The sequence below is a fragment of the Triticum dicoccoides genome, chromosome 6A (assembly GCF_002162155.2).
Source record: "Triticum dicoccoides isolate Atlit2015 ecotype Zavitan chromosome 6A, WEW_v2.0, whole genome shotgun sequence".
NCBI classification, from domain to species: domain Eukaryota; kingdom Viridiplantae; phylum Streptophyta; class Magnoliopsida; order Poales; family Poaceae; genus Triticum; species Triticum dicoccoides.
In genome coordinates, this window is record NC_041390.1 from 392,375,030 (window position 1) to 392,392,272 (window position 17,243).

General features: G+C 46.1%; 2 protein-coding genes across 2 annotated transcripts; both read right to left on the reverse strand.

The window, feature by feature from the left end:
* Positions 1-773: 773 nt before the first annotated feature.
* LOC119316986 (probable high-affinity nitrate transporter-activating protein 2.2) lies at positions 774-1,798 on the reverse strand. Its single transcript, XM_037591374.1, has 2 exons — positions 1,567-1,798; positions 774-1,454 (listed from the first exon to the last, which is right to left on the reverse strand). The coding sequence occupies exons 1-2, from the start codon at positions 1,703-1,705 to the stop codon at positions 997-999; spliced, it is 597 nt and encodes a 198-aa protein (XP_037447271.1). The 5' UTR covers positions 1,706-1,798; the 3' UTR covers positions 774-996.
* Positions 1,799-5,869: 4,071 nt separating this feature from the next.
* On the reverse strand, positions 5,870-9,214 carry LOC119316987 (serine/threonine-protein kinase AFC2-like). The gene is made up of 12 exons (XM_037591375.1): positions 9,034-9,214; positions 8,196-8,382; positions 8,077-8,103; positions 7,795-7,948; positions 7,641-7,689; positions 7,431-7,545; positions 7,162-7,253; positions 6,903-7,059; positions 6,747-6,811; positions 6,573-6,670; positions 6,375-6,477; positions 5,870-6,285 (listed from the first exon to the last, which is right to left on the reverse strand). Exons 1-12 carry the CDS (start codon positions 9,127-9,129, stop codon positions 6,136-6,138), a joined length of 1,293 nt encoding a protein of 430 aa, XP_037447272.1. The 5' UTR covers positions 9,130-9,214; the 3' UTR covers positions 5,870-6,135.
* Between the last annotated feature and the right edge of the window lie 8,029 nt (positions 9,215-17,243).

Sequence of the window (17,243 nt, forward strand, 5' to 3'; positions counted from 1 at the left end):
GTGTCTGAGATCAATCTCGTCGCGGGTGGTCGTTACACTATCTGTTGAAAGCTCACTTCGAGTGGCGAGTACTCGGTTTCTTTGGACTACATGGCACAATTTGAGGGGAATCTCAAAAACAATATGCCCATGTTCTTCTAGAAGGCTTGCACACCCCCAAAGTGCAAGTTCTTCGCTTGCCTAATTATCCAAAACTGGGTCTAGATGGCTGACCGGCTGGAACAACAGGGCTAGCCCAATTATGGCCTTTGCCCACTCTGCAAGCAAGTTAATGAATCTGTGCCTCACCTTCTATTCCATTGCAGATTTTCCGAACATGTTTGGGTGGATGTGGCTTCGTGGATCGGTCTCAACAATGACATTATCACGGATTGGCGGCACGAGGTCTCGGTCAAGGACTTGTGCTTCATGATTGTCCTAGACAGGGGGCCCTCAAGGAAGGCCCTCGCCTCCTTGCTCATGCTTGTTTGCTGGGAGCTTTGGAGTGAGCGCAACACAAGAATTTTTAGGCATACCGCCGCCACTGCGACCATTGTTATTGATAGGATCAAGGGGTAGGCCCATCTTTGGGCGTTAGCCATTTATGTAATGTAATACCGCGAGAGTTGACTTTCTTCTCCCGGATATCTGTTAAAACTCCTCTCTTAATAAATAAAACTGGCAAATCTTTTGAAAAGAACTAACAACTAGCTCTTTGTTTATGTATTTGTTTTCAAGGTTTTTGTACCCAATCTCATTTCTACCATAAAATAAAATATGAAAACAAATATGAAGAACTCGTACGTTTTCGTTCCTACACATGCCCATCGGTTGTATTACAACATAACCAATTATATACGAGAGTCTCCGGATAAGAAAAAGGGAACATCAAACAATCTCTTACATATAGTACAGTACAGTACATTTTTCCGTACAATTATGCGTAGGTTGCGAAGGACAGGAAGAAATCGCGCACGGACGAAGACGAACACTTTGCCACGGTTCCGACTTCCGAGTTTAGTTGTTCTTCTTGCGTTTCTCAATGAAGAAGAAGAAGGCGAGCGACGCGACGGAGAAGGCGGAGAAGACGCCGGCGGCGACCTTGATGGAGGTGGTGACGCCGGTGATGCTGACGACGTTGAAGGCGGCGGCGGGCGCGGTCTGGCCGTAGGCGACCTGCGTGCCGGAGGCGTCGAGCGCGTAGGCACGCACATAGTAGGTGGCGGTGGGGATGTCGAGGGCGACGCGGTACTCGACCTTGCCGGTGCCGGGGTAGGCCTGCTGGGTGACCTTGAACTGGCAGGTCTTGTCCTTCTTGAGGTCGTCGTGGGTCTTGCGCCACTCGCGCTCCTTCTGGCTCACCGGCGCGTAGCAGAGGCTCACCTTCACGTTCTTGTAGTCGGCGTCCTTGCCGGCCGGCTGGCTCGCGTTCAGGGCCCAAGTCACCGTGATCACGTCCTCGCCGGCGTGAAGAACTGGTCAAGGATCAGTTATGTTGGTCGTTAGCGTTAAGAAGATCCTTGTTTCCGCTCTATGTCTTGTTAACGCCAATCCGTGAGGCGTGAGATGCATATACGGCGAACGTACCTTGGCCGGGACTGGGGGATGCGGTGACGTCGAGGGTCACAGGCAGCTTGGAGAGGTACGCCACGGCGCCCGCCGACGCGCAGCAGCCGCCGGCGAGGACCACCACCAGCAACGCCATGACCAGCTCCGACCGTGCCATCGCCGCGATTCTAGCTTGGAACTTGGGCTGGAGCTCGCAGCTGCTCGGTCAGAGAAGGTTGCGGCGGTTTGATGGATGGGAGAGATGTAGGAGTACGGATGGGTTTACATGTATATGTAGGCACGTCGAGAGCGCTGACCATGAGCTGGAGCTGCCATCCCTCTTGCGGTCGAGGAGCCGGGGCACTCATTTGATTAACCTAATTACGATCGAAAGTCAGATCATCAACTAGTACTAGTTTCTATTTATTTTGTCTTCTCCGGCCGGAGCTGTCTGGCTGCTCTAGAGGGTCTCCAAAGGGTCCGGAAAAGCGAGATGCGGCGACTGCAAATTAAGCTGCGGCAGGAGTCATTAACTGAGCTAATTATTGAAAAATTCTAGATTTTTTGTTCTATGTGCTTGCGTTCCAAACAAGAACTATTAGCTCGTCCTCAGTGCAGTACATGTATCACCGTCGACATTTCTGTCCATATCCATCCAGACATTTTGGCAGACTGAGCGTCGCGTCCTGAGTGGCAGCCGACTATGAGGGAGAGCATTTCTAGTGCAGTCAGCTTTCCTTCTTGTCTACAGCTGCAATTAGCTTACAAAGTGTTCACCTAGCTGTTGCAAATTCTATTCCAAAAAAACTATTGTTAATTTTATTGTGCAACGGACTGCAGCCAAAAAGCTTAACGGATTTCCATATGTTTCTCCATGTTGAATTTGTTGACAGCAAAAACATGCCGACATTGACACGGCAGTTAAAAGCCATTGCAATACAACAAGAGGTCCGAGGCATACATAGGTCACGTGACTCTTAGCCATAACCAAAGGTTACAAGGCTGCATTATTTGCTTCACTTGGCTTCATCAATCAGAACGTAAGATAAGGCATTTGACCTGTCGACAGTTACTTATTTACATGCCATGAGAGTGACAGGAGGAGCCACCGCTGCAGATGAATCATCAACAACCAGTATAAAACGTTAGAGCGTCTCTAGCAGACCCCTTAAACCATGAAATTGAAAACACGGTTTTTGGAAAACATGTTTTAAGGATCGGTTTAAGCTACGGCCGAACAGACCCCTCAAACTTAAACTGTAAAACCGAATATTCGCTTACATTTTTCCCCACGTCGCCACGGTCAGCTAGCTCGCTCCTACGAAGCCAGCGGACGGCGCACGAAGCAGCCAAATACGGAGCCGCCGGCACCCAAAACGGCGTCGAATCGATCCAGGAGTAGTCGCCGTAGCTACTTCAGGAGTAAGCTAGCTAGTTCCCGTCGAATCGATCCAGGAGCTAGCTTCCGTCGCCGTAGCTAGCCGGGACGGGCGGCAGCCGGGGAGGGGTCATGGAGATGTTTCCGTGGCAGTTGGGCTCCTGCCAACTGCGTTCTTCCAATAAAAGGCACTATAGAAGCGGATGTGGAAACTGTGTTTTTGCAGATCGAGAGGAGCTTTTTACCGCACCGCATGGTGTATAATATGTCTGTTTCAGTGGGATATAACGAGTCTTCTAGAGATGCTCTAAGCAGGGATAAGTTAGTACAAAATTGAGTCCCTTTTACCGCACCCCTTAAAGATTTAAAGATCGAAGGTGTATAATATGTCTGTTTTGGCGGGATATAAAGAGTCTGCTAGAGATGGTTAGTATAAAGTTGAGTCCTTTAGCCCTCCACTATGTGATCGGTGCTAAAGTTCTGAAAAGTATCCCACGTACATATTCATGCCAAATGAGAGAAATTTAGCACCCCTCATACAGCGTAGAGGATTTGGCATTGACTCCAGCTTGACCCCACATACGTATAAAGTAGTAATAGATCAGCCCAAGCCTGTGTCTCCGGTTGTTGCTTCGCTTGAGAAAGTACAGTGTGACGAGCTTAGTTTATTGCCTCCGGGCATGGCCAATGGTTAGCCTCAGAGGTGATGCCCTGCAAGCCAGCTAGGCTCGAATGCCAGCGCGGCACTAAAGCGATAGCTTGCAGGGCACAACGGGATCTTGCAGAGGAGGCGGCTTCTCCAAACCAAAAGCAAGAAAAGGTAAGAGAATGGGGAAAGGAGAAAGCTCCCAGACAGGCCAAACGTAGAAGTATGAGCTCTAGGTCGCGACCACGGGGTGAGCGAGGTTTACCTCGATGCCATAGTCGCCAACTTGAGCACGGTGGCGCAGCCAGGGCGGAAGGTGCGAGCTCGGGGTCGCCATGGCCGGCACAGCGAGATGGATAAATGAGTCAAGCCCGGCGGCGCGGGCTCAGGATCGCGGCTGATGCTGGTCTCATAGCATCTGATTTGGTGAGATTTTTTAAGGAGGATTTTCATTGATTTGGGTAGGATTGACAAGATTGGAAGAAAAAGATGCGCATACAGATGAGAACAGATAGGAGTTGAGAAGGGATGGTTTGAAGAGAGAGAGAGAGAGAGAGAGAGAGAGACCTAAGGAAGTAGTGGCCTCACGATATTGCATTGAGGGATTACAAATCAGACCTAATGCCTCAATTCCCCCATTGTACATGCCCTCAAGGAATGTGGCACCGGAAAATAAAGGCATAGAGACATCGATGCCCTGGCAACGTAGGGCACTGGTGCCAAATATGTAAAAGGTGAATTTGGCACTGCTTTTGGCCTACATGGTGTAAGGCCTTAGTCAGTTAGTACAAAGTTGAGTCTCTCCCTTGTTTTGGGAGGGAGGGAGTATTTTCATTTGTAATAAGTACAGTTTGGACCACAATGCCATTGGACTAGTACAGAGGTGTTCGTACACCTTGGCTCCCGCTCGTATTTCATTGTTGTCGATACATAGTTTTATTTGAATTGGCCAATTTTATTCAAAACAAAAATGCTTAACGACTTAAAGAATTTCCAACAAATTTATTGTGTTGCCATCAAAATATGAGAGAATTCCTTATTTGACCCTTTCTTAAAATCTGGTTTTCTATTTGGCCCTAGAAATTTCATTTTTCCCTTTTTGACATCATAAATTCATTTTATTCACTTCTGTCACTTTTTGCTGTTAACACCATCAAATGAGACTTGAAATGTCTTATTTACCACTGCTTTACCACATTGGAAAAAAACAGAAAAATCTAGTTGTGACGTGAGGCATGAAGGAGGGCGCGGCAAGTAGTGATGGACGGTCGAGACGGCGCTGTGCAGGCCCAAGTCGCGGCACCAGATGTCACGCCCCGAGACCCTCCAGTTGCTGCCCCTCTCACTAGTGCAAAGGCCAAACAAACCTGTGGCCACCATACAAAGTCTCCACGTAGCCATTTGAATGTCCTAAGTATTTCTAGAGTGTTGCCAGCACATGCATGTACATCCCATAAATATCAGGCCACATAGCTAGCTAGCTACTTCATGATTAATTTGTACTTGTACTTACTTTGTACTACTGCTGAGTCAGACCGACATGAGCCAGAGGAAAAACTCCACATCTATTCTTCTCTTCTCACAAGTTATCTCTATATTGGCATGCGTACTGCTTAGCTTCGGAGAATTTCCTCCACTCGTGTACAAATTATCCATGCACTAATCTTGGTGTAGCATATATTATTTGCTTAATTATTTATTTAAACAAATAATACAAATTTAATTATCTAACTAAACTCAACAACTTAAAATAAATATCCTTAAACATCAGGGTTATTACACCGAAGGTCCGTTGGTGACAGGGGCGTGCTAGCTGGGTCGCCGTGGCTGCCTGCTTTCCATGGTCTAGTGTATGCTCTTTGTGTGTGTGTGATGTGATGTGTGTGTTGTGTGCAAATAGAGAAATTGAGAGATGGATCCCTACTATACGATGTGCGTGAAGAGAGAAACCGTGAGATTGTTGTGCATGTCCGTACTGCTCGTACATGTTAATTAGTGCACTGGTTCTTATTAATATGGTTTCTCAGAACAGTCTTGTAATATAATTTCGTTGCAAATCCAAGGCACTGATGCATTCTGCCCACGCGCCCACGTCGCCATTGCTTTTGACTTCCAGCTTATAATTTTGGTCACAAAATACATCAGGGGTAAAATGGACTTTTCATGTTGCATTTAACGGTGTTAGTTGTCAAAGCTGACAAAAATGTTATAAAGGGAACAAAATAAAGCGTGAGTGTCAAAACAGGAAGAAATTGTTTACCAGGGCCAAAAAGGGAACCAAATTTTAAGATAGAGCCAAATAAGGAATTCTCTCTCAAAATATATTCAAATATATTCATCAAGAGAATCTCATATTGATTACATACACGTAAGTCAACATATGTACAGATAACGAGCAGGTTACACAAGCACGTAATGCAATGAGAAAGCTACTGTTAAATCCTATCTAATTTAATTATTTCTTCCATTCCATGGAAGAGAGAATGGAATCTCTGACATTCCATGAACACGACAAATGGAAGTCACGGCTCAAACATACAAGTTATAAGTTAGCGACATGGCAGATGCTAGGATCTTGGGCACATCATCTTCTTCGCTCACTCAGCTCCGTCAAGAATGGATGCTCAAGGGCCTCTTGGGCCGTTAGGCGGCTTGCTGGATCATAACTCAGCAGCCCTTGCAAAAGATTGATGAAGTCCCCAGCAGAATGTTCTACGTTTTGCATCACCAGATTCTGCTTGCACAAAATCAGTTCGATTCATAAGCCAAACAAATCTAAAAATGGTCACAATTTGAATGGGGACAACAGGATATGGATAATACCTGAAGCCGAGGCAGCTTCATGACAGCTTTCATGCTTTCCCGTGAAGCACATCCTTCAGGCCAGTTTAAACGGCCCTTCCTCACATATTTCTCACCATGTCGACTACATAAAAGGAATAACAAAACACATAGTTTGAGTAATTCTCTTGCATGGCTGAAAGCTTACGACACTGGTATGGATCAAGGACAGCAACATACTCGGCCTTCTTGAGCATGTGATATGGCAACGGCCCAAGCACCCTCTCCATCATAGCAAGATGCTCCAAATTTTCATGGGTTTGAAACAGCGCCTCTCCCTGCAGTACCTCTGGTAGCTCAAAAACTCTATCCTTGTGACTTAATGACAGATGAAAGTAAGCCCCAATGACATACCGTGCAGAGTTCAACTAGTATACACCCAACGCTCCAGATATCACATGGGTAACTCCATCCAAGTCCTGAACAACATCCACCATGGCAAATATAAATAACTTACAACCCCAAAATCTAGCTGAAGGGAAGAGCCTTTGCACTGGGCGAGAAAGATACCCAGGATAACTTCCGGAGCACGATAATGCCTAGTAGAAACGACATAGGTCTGGTCCTGCTGGTCATATGTTGTGCTGCCAAAGTCAATAACCTTTATTGAACTGGACTTGGGCACACGCTTGTAGTAGGATCCCTCCTTCGGTGAACGGGATGAAACCTAGCAGTTATTAGCAAAGAATTAGCACGAACAGCATACACAATAATCTAAGTTGAATAATTTATAACTGCAAGGTCAAGTTAGTAAAAGAATAAAGTATACTTTATAATCAGGAACTTTAATGTACTCCGGAGAAACAAGAAGAATGTTCTCGGGCTTTAAATCAGTGTGAATGAGGCGCAAATCATGCATAACTGCAACACACATTACAGAGAAGATAAATATTTGACAAAAGCACGTTAGATAATCCTAGCGATCATGATCAAATAATTAAAAACAGTCATCAACAGATGACACCCTAAAATAATGGAATAATGATCTACAATAGCATACTACTGCAGGTACAAGGGGTGGCGGAAGTGTGCACACACATGCTAGACATTCCAACAGTTGTTTGGCAACCTCCCGAACTATGGCAACTGGGAATGAGCGGTAACTGTTTTTCCGCAGAAAATCATATAAGCTTGGCCCAAGCTTCTCACAGACCTGCCCACCATTCATTCAAATTCACCAATGTTTAAGCTCAGGGTTATCTCTTGTGGTTAGTTGATAACTCTGCCATAATCTAATGATGTACTTACAATACAGATATGGTTACGATAGTCAAACCAGTTCCGAATTTGAACACAACTGCAAAATAGACCAGCTTATATACAGGCAATCTTAACAAAGTAAATCACACACAGGAATAAAATATACACGGCAGGAATTGTGAAAGTAAAACTGAGGACTCACCTGGATCTGCTTTTTTCATATTTACAAAGCTGCTCGAGCATGCCAATTTCTATCATTGCAGCATCCCTGTACTTCTTAATTCCTCTGATGATCTTAATAGCAACCATTTCTTTCCGTTCCCTGTCCCAACATTCCAACACCTGACCAAAGGTACCTGATGTATTTGCAAACACGTAATCAATTATGAGCACATCCTGCCAACGTCAACAATAGCAGTGCGCAAGAAACGCCTTGAGAATTCTGACACATAAACAGATGTAAAGGCGGCTGTCCAAAACTGACCTTCACCCATTTTTGCATTAATCCTATCTGCAGACATAGATACAAACCATAAGAACAAAGATATGTAAAACGTCACTCAGTTCAGAAATAAACAAACAAACTTGTGAGAAGGTAATTACAGCGTGATGTCAGGTTGTCTCCCACAGCAAAAACATAATGTCCATCCTTGTCATCTTCTCTCAGAGGAGGCGTCACAAAACGAAAAAGCCCTTGGGTCTCCTGAGAGGAAACAATACCACCAGAAGATAGCCCCATTGTCATAGCACTAATTACATTTGCGACTTCTTCCCCACACAGTTTTTTTAGCTGCACCAGAAGACAATTATAAAAGATTATGCATAAAGTTTGTAAAAGAAATTCCATTTTGCAACAACCAAATTCAGGAGATAAATTATGTTCAGAGACTGTAAAATATTTTACAATTGCTACAAAATATCTGCAGCAAGAACAAAACTAGAGGAATCTGATTGCGTTAGACTTAGTCATATCAAATCTTCAGGAAACAATCTATTACTTATGACCTACTTAAGCACTACAGATTATAATTTACAATAACAGGCCGACATAAATCAAGTGCAAACAACATACTGGATCATCATTTGCTTTTTGATCGGATAGTATGCAAACCCTCATAAACGGATCCAAAGGGCGTGCCAAATATTGAAAAACTGGGGAATATTATACCTAAAATATATTAATTTTATACGGGCAAAAATTAAAGGATACTTCGGCCAACCCACGCCCTAATCCGAAAACAGAAGAAAAGTGCATGGCCAGATTAGCAAAAGCACTCCAATCTAAGTAGAAACCAGGCTCTACTTAGGGAGATCTGCATGCGCTACCTATCGAAACGATTGAAATCGAAATCACAGCAACTACTAATCAACACAAACAAGCTACTACCCTGCAGATCTGCAGGGTAAGAGGAAAAGAACCGCGTCCGGATCGGGGTTATACCTGAGGGATCTCGGGGCCGACATCCCAGCCAAGGCGCTGCCGCTTGCGCGGGCGGCGGTCGAGCGGCGCATGCGGCATCTCGGCAAGGCACTCCATCGCTACCGAACGAAGCTCTCAAGACGAAGGCGGCGGTGCCAATTGGTTTGGTCTTCCGGTGCGCAGGAACGAATTCCGTGCGTCTCTAACCCTAGCACCCGCAGTTTATGGCAAGAGAGGAAAGAGATTAGGTGGCTCGCGGTGACGGGCGCGGGGGCAACACGCCTACAGGCTGTGCCACTGACGGTTTCGGGCCAGGTCTGGTTTGCGGGCCAGAGCAGCCACCTGGCCCACACGTCCGCGATGTATCGTCAGAGGCGCGGGTAGGAGAATTGGTGGGTGAGGTAGACGCGTCCCTCGCTAGGGGCGTGGACCGCTCGTTCCTCCGTCGCGGTGTGCTTTTGCCGATCGGATTCGTGCACGCAGTTTCGCTACCAAGCTATCCGTCCACTCCGAGTGACGCGTGGGACCAAATCCAGGTTGGCCCAGATGTCAGATGGATCGATCCTTGTGCTGTTTCCTTCCATCTTTTTTTCTTTTTGAGACATCACTGTTTCCTTCCGTCTTGGTTTGGTGGACCAAACAATTGAAGGCCAAAACCATGAGCCTCACGCTCGTCCTCTGCAATTGGTTGCGTGTTTATTAAACCCACGTGAGGAAGCAGTACACTCTCGTAGTCTCGTGAGCATGACATGTGGGCCAGAGGATACGATGGCCCATCGCTCTGTGACTACCTTCCAGAACGCACTCTGTGGAGGAATTGGGAACATATAGCTGCGGTTCGGGCTTCTAACCCTGGTTGAGTTACGGAAACGAATATCCGGCACCGAAACTCCCCGGTTTGGTTTTCTAACCCGAGTTGGAGTTGGGTTATGAAAAGGAATATTCGGCACCTAAATTCCCAGGGCATATTATCGGATGAGGCCTCTTATCGGATTCCCCAATACAACCAACCGCCAGCAAGAGACCCCGTCATCCAAAAAAAAAAACGCCAGCAAGAGACAGAAATATCTTCTCCACACAACGAGATTTATATCCACACATGTAATATTTTTTATGTGATATTTTAAGACTCAAGATTTTCTGAACAGAATTTTCAACAGGAGAATTCCACGAAATCATAATTATCTTGTGCGGCCTGAACTTCTGTAATTCATTGAGTCAGAAATGAGGCTCTAGATTCATAACTAGATACTTCTAGGAAAGAACATTCTTGGGCGGGGTCGCTAATACTCCCTTCTCCTTCAAAAGAGGCTTGTCCCCAAGCCTCCGCGTGCGGGAAGCGCGTGTGCAATGCCTCCTTGTCCTCCCAGATGGTGCCGATCGTCGGAGTCGACCACTGCACTTGAACTTGCTCCTTCATTTTCCATTCTTCTTGCGCCATCTTGAACTCATGACGACCATGGGTACGGCGAGGTCCTCCTCCGTCGATGGCAGTGTCGACGATGCAGTGATGCCCGGTAGGAGTGCTTGCCGGAGCTGCGAGACGTGGAACACGGGATGCACCGCAGCTTGAGGTGGCAGCTTGAGCTCGTAAGCGACGTCTGACCTTGGCGATGATGGGAAACAGTCTGTAGAACTTGTAGGAGAGCTTGTGGTTTGCGCGGGGGGTAACCGAAGATTGGATGTACGGCTGCAGCTTGAGGAAGACTTGGTCACCCACCTTGAACTGCGTTTCTTATCTGCTTGATCCTTCATGAGTTGACGGGCTCGATGGAGTTGCTGTTGGATTACTCCTTGCATCACCTTGCGCTCTTCAAGCCAGGACTACAGTGCAGGTACCGTATAGGAAGTGGTTGATGTGATTCCCCAGTGCCTGGGCTCTCACCCGAACATCGCCTTGAAAGGAGTCGTGCCTATTGCGGAGTGGTACGAGGAATTATACCAGAACTGTGCCAACGGAATCCAAAAGCTCCATTTTGGGGACATGCTTGAACGAAACACCTCGGGTAGGTCTCGATGCACTGGTTGACTCTCTCCGTCTGGCCATCCGTTTGTGGGTGATTTGCCGTGCTCATGCACAGCTCCGTTCCGGCATACTTGAACAACTCTTGCCAAAAGTGGCTGGTAAACAATGGGTCTCGGTCAGACACAATGGCTCCAGGGAATCCATGCAGCTTGTATAACTGCTGCATATACAGAACAGACACCTTGGCAGCAGTATAAGGGTGCGCCAGAGGAAGAAAATGGGCAAATCGCGTGCGCTTATCTACAACCACCAGCAGGCAGTTGAACTGCCCCGATTGCGGCAGCCGGTCCACGAAATCCATGGTAATGAGATCCCAAGACTCGCGAGGAATTGGTAGAGGCATCAAGAGACCCGGAGAAGCTGATCTATCTGGTTTTGCTTGTTGACGTACCTGACAGCAGCGCACGTACTGTTGAACATGTGTCTTTGTTTTGGGCCATGCAAACAGCCTGCGGATGCAACGATAAGTCACTGGGAAGCATGAATGTCCCCCATGGCGCTGTCGTGGAATGCCGATATAATGCGTTGCTGCATCTGTGTTGACCCCCCTAGCCAGATTCTGTCACGAAAACGCAGCAGTCCTTGTTTGAGGGTGAACCGCCCTTTTGGGTCCTCCCTGATGGATAGCTGTTCCAGAAGACGCTGAGCATGTGGGTTACTGTTGTAACTGGCGATGACCTCCTCGAGCCAGGCGGGTTGGCAGGAATTGATGCCATGCAGCAGCTTGGTTAGATTGGCGCGCGAGAGAGCATCGACGGCCGTGTTGTCGCTTCCTTTCTTGTAACAGGCGGTGAAACGCAGCCCCAGGAGCTTAGTAAACGCCTTCTGCTGCCATGGTGTTGTGAGGCGCTGCTCGTTGAGGTGGATTAGGCTGCGTTGGTCAGTGGAGATGATGAACTCTGTGTGCTGGAGGTAAGGTCTGCACTGGTCCACCGCCACAATGACTGCCAAATATTCCTTTTCGTAAGTGGATAGACCCTGGTAACGCGGACTTAGTGCCTTGCTCATATATGCAATGGGATGCCCTCCCTGTTGCAGAACTGCTCTGATGCCCTTATCGCTGGCGTCGGTCTCCACTACAAACGTCTTGGAGAAGTCTGGCAAAGCCAGCACTGGTGCCTCGATCAGCTGCTGCTTAAGCGCTTGGAAGGCTGATTTAGTCACCAAAGTCCAGACAAAAGGCACAACCTTTTTAGGAGGTTGAAAAGGGGCCGTGCTATAATGCCAAAGTTCTTGACGAAGCGACGATAGTAGCCTGCTAAGCCGAGGAAGCTACAGACTGCCTTGGTACTGTCCAGAGATGTCCACTGTGACACCACTCTTATCTTGGCTGGCTCTGTTGCAACACCGTGGGCGCTGATCACATGCCCCAGATAGGAGAGGCGCCGCTGTCCGAACTCGCATTTTGATAGTTTGGCCTTCCACTGGTCCCTTCTGAGCAGAGCGAGCACATTTCTCAGGTCACGGGCATGGTCTTGGAGGGTTTTGCTGAACACCGGGATATCGTCAAAGAAAATTAGAACACACACACGCAGGTGTGGGTGCAGCGTGGTGTTCATGGCGCCCAGGAAGGTCGGGGGCCCTTCGGTAAGGCCGAACGACACGACAAGGAACTCGTAGTGCCCCTAGTGCATCTGGAACGCCGTCTTGAACTCCTCCCCCTCTGCCAGGCGGATCTGGTGGTATCCTGCTCGAAGATCCAGCTTGGAGAACCACTTGGCGCCGTGGAGTTCATCCAGCAGTTCCTTGATCACCAGCACTGGGTACTTGCTAACGCACGTGAGCGCGTTGAGCTGCCTGTAGTCGACTGATACGTCTCCGTCGTATCTACTTTTCCAAACACTTTTGCCCTTGTTTTGGACTCTAACTTGTATGATTTGAATGGAACTAACCCGGACTGACGCTGTTTTCAGCAGAATTGCCATGATGTTGTTTTATGTGCAGAAAACAAAAGTTCTCGGAATGACCTGAAACTCCACGGAATATCTTACAATAAATAATAAAAAATCCTCGCCAGAGATGAAGACCAGGGGGACCACACCCTGTCCACGAGGGTGGGGGCGCCCCCCTAGGGCGCGCCCCCTACCTCGTGGGCCCCCTGGAGACCTCCCGACCCCAACTCCAACTCTATATATCTGCTTTCGGGGAGAAAAAAATAAGAGAGAAGAAATCATCACGTTTTACGATACGGAGCCGCCGCCAAGCCCTAAAACCTCTCGGGAGGGCTGATCTAGAGTCCGTTCGGGGCTCCGGAGAGGGGGATTTGTCGCCGTCGTCATCATCAACCATCCTCCATCACCAATTTCATGATGCTCACCGCCGTGCGTGAGTAATTCCATCATAGGCTTGCTGGACGGTGATGGGTTGGATGATATTTACCATGTACTCGAGTTAGTTTTGTTACGGTTTGATCCCTAGTATCCACTATATTCTGAGATTGATGTTGCTATGACTTTGCTATGCTTAATGCTTGTCACTAGGGCCCGAGTGCCATGATTTCAGATCTGAACCTATTATGTTTGCATCAATATATGAGAGTTCTTGATCCTATCTTGCAAGTCTATAGTCACCTATTATGTGTTATGATCCGTTAACCCCGAAGTGACAATAACCGGGATACTTACCGGTGATGACCGTAGTTTGAGGAGTTCATGTATTCACTATGTGCTAATGCTTTGTTCCGGTTCTCTATTAAAAGGAGGCCTTGATATCCCTTGGTTTCCATTAGGACCCCACTGCCACGGGAGGGTAGGACAAAAGATGGCATGCAAATTCTTTTCCATAAGCACGTATGACTATATTCGGAATACATGCCTACAATATATCAATGAACTGGAGCTAGTTCTGTGTCACCCTATGTTATGACTGTTACATGATGAACCACATCCGGCATAATTATCCATTACTGATCCGATGCCTACGAGCTTTCCATATACTGGTTTACGCTTATTTACTTTCCCGTTGCTATTATTACAATCACTACATAATACCAAAAATATTACTTTGCTTTCGTTACTCTTTTGTTACCATTACCACCACTATCATATTACTTTGCTACCATTACCTTTTACCACCGTTACCACTACTATCATATTACTTTGCTACTAAATACCTTGTTGCAGATACTAAGTTTCCAGGTGTGGTTGAATTGACAACTCAGCTACTAATACTTGAGAATATTCTTTGGCTCCCCTTGTGTTGAATCAATAAATTTGGATTGAATACTCTACCCTCGAAAGCTGTTGCGATCGCCTATACTTGTGGGTTATCAAGACTAATTTCTGGCCCCATTGCCAGGGAGCATAGCTCTATTCTTTGAGTCACTTGGGATTTATATCTGCTGGACACTATGAAGAATTGAAAGACGCTAAGACAGCAGTTTATCCCTCAACTACGAGGGGAGGTAAGGAACTGCCATCTAGCTCTGCACTTGATTCACCTTCTGTTATGAGTAAGCTTGCGACACCTAAACCTGCTTCTGTTATTCGTTCTGATATGCCGCATGTTATTGATGATGCTACTTATGCTATACATGATACTTGTGATGAAACTACTTCTATGCTTGATACTACCGTGCCACTTGGTGATTTTCTCGAGGAACGACTTGCTAGGGCTAGAGAGATTGAAAATATTGAATCTGATTATGATGATGAAGAATCACTTGTTATTCCTAAGGGTTATTTATTTGATCAAGAAGCTTCTTTAGCTATTTTAGCTTGGAAAGATAGATATGAACTCAAAAGGTTATTAGCTAAATGGAATAAGCAATCTCTAAATGCTAGGATGAAACCTGACCCTGCTTTTGCTACTTCACCTATCTGTGTTACTAATAAGGATTATGTATTCTCTGTTGATCCTGATATAATTACTTTAGTTGAATCTGATCCTTTTCATGGCTATGAATCTGAAACTGTTGTGGCACATCTTACTGAATTAAATGATATAGCCAGCCTGTTCACTAATGATGAGAGATCTCGCTACTTTTATATCCTTAAAATATTTTCGTTCTCATTAAAGGGTGATGCTAAGATATGGTTTAATTCTCTTGATCCTGGTTGTGTGTGTAGCCCCCAGGATATGATTTACTACTTCTCTGCTAAATATCTCCCTGCTCATAAGAAACAAGCTGCTTTAAAGGAAATATACAATTTTGTGCAAATTAAAGAAGAGAGTCTCCCACAAGCTTGGGGAAGGCTTCTCAAGATACTTAATGCTTTGCCTGATCATCCTCTTAAGAAAAATGAAATACTTGATATCTTTTATAACGGACTAACTGATGCTTCCAGAGATTACCTGGATAGTTGTGTTGGTTCTCTTTTCAGGGAAAGAACACCGGATGAAGCTGAAATCTTATTGAACAATATGTTGACAAATGAAAATGATTGGGCACCTCCTGAGCCAGCTCTTGCTCCAATTAATGATCTTATTCCTAAACCAATTCCGAAGAAGAGAGGTGTTCTATTTCTCAGTCCCGAAGATATGCAAGAGGCAAAGAAATCTATGAAAGAAAAAGGTATTAAAGTTGAAGATGTTAAGAATTTACCTCCTATTGAAGAAATACATGGTCTTAATTTACCGCCTATTGAAGAACCTCCAGACCTCGATAACCCGACATAGGTAGTAAAGGTAAATTCTCTCTATAGATATGATAAAGCTGAAATCCCTCCTGCTAAAATTGCTAGTCAATGCTTGGATGAGTTTGATAATTTTATGTTTAAGCAAGAAGACTTCAATGCTTATTTTGGTAGACAATTAAAACAAGATGCTGATATGATTAAATACTTGGGTGATTATATGGCTAATATTAGAGGTGAACTTAGGCTTGTTAGCAAACATGCTTCTATGGTTACCACTCAAGTAGAACAAGTACTTAAAGCTCAAAAGGAATTTCTCAATGAGATGAATAGTAAGAAAAATGATTATGTTGTTAAAGTGGCTACTAGAACTGGTAGAATGACTCAGGAACCTTTGTATCCTGAAGGCCACCCTAAGAGAATTGAGTAAGATTCTCAGAGAAATAAAATTGATGCACCTAGTTCTTCTAAAAAGAAGAAAAAGAAAAATAATAGAGCTGTGCAAACTTCTAGTGAACCTATTGCTGAATCGTTGGGAAATGTAGTAATTTCAAAAAAATTCCTACACACACGCAAGATCATGGTGATGCATAGCAACGAGAGGGGAGAGTGTTTTCTACGTACCCTCATAGACCGGAAGCGGAAGCGTTAGCACAATGCGGTTGATGTAGTCGTACGTCTTCATGGCCCGACCGATCAAGCACCGAAACTACGACACCTCCGAGTTCTAGCACACGTTCAGTTCGATGACGATCCCCGGATTCCGATCCAGCAAAGTGTTGGGGATGAGTTCCGTCAGCACGACGGCGTGGTGACGATCTTGATGTTTTACCGTCGCAGGGCTTCGCCTAAGCACCGCTACAATATTATCGAGGATTATAGTGGAGGGGGGCACCGCACACGGCTAAGAGATCAATGATCAATTGTTGTGTCTATGGGGTGCCCTCCTGCCCCCGTATATAAAGGAGTGGAGGAGGGGGCCGACCAAGGAGGGTGGCGCACCCTAGGGGGGAGTCCAACTCCCACAGGGAGTAGGACTCCCCTTTTTCCTATTAGGAGTAGGAGAGGGAAGGAAGAGGAAGGAAAGGGGGGCCCGACCCCCTTCCAATTCGGATTGGGCTTGGGGGGGAGCGCGCCCCCTCCCTTGCTCCTTTCCCCTCCTTTCCACTAAGGCCCAATAAGACCCATATACCTCCCGGGGGGTTCCGATAACCTCCCGATGATCCGATATTGTCCCAATCTCACCCGGAACCTTTCCGGTGTCCAAATATAGTCGTCCAATATATCAATCTTTATGTCTCGACCATTTCGAGACTCCTCGTCAAGTCCGTGATCACATTCGGGACTCCGAACAACCTTTGGTACATCAAAATATATAAACTCATAATGAAATTGTCATCATAATGTTAAGCGTGCGAACCCTACGGGTTCGAGAACAATGTAGACATGACCGAGACACGTCTCCGGTCAATAACCAATAGCGGAACTTGGATGCTCATATTGGCTCCTACATATTCTACGAAGATCTTTATCGGTCAGACCGCATAACAACATACGTTTGTTCCCTTTGTCATCGGTATGTTACTTGCCCGAGATTTGATCGTCAGTATCTCAATACCTAGTTCAATCTC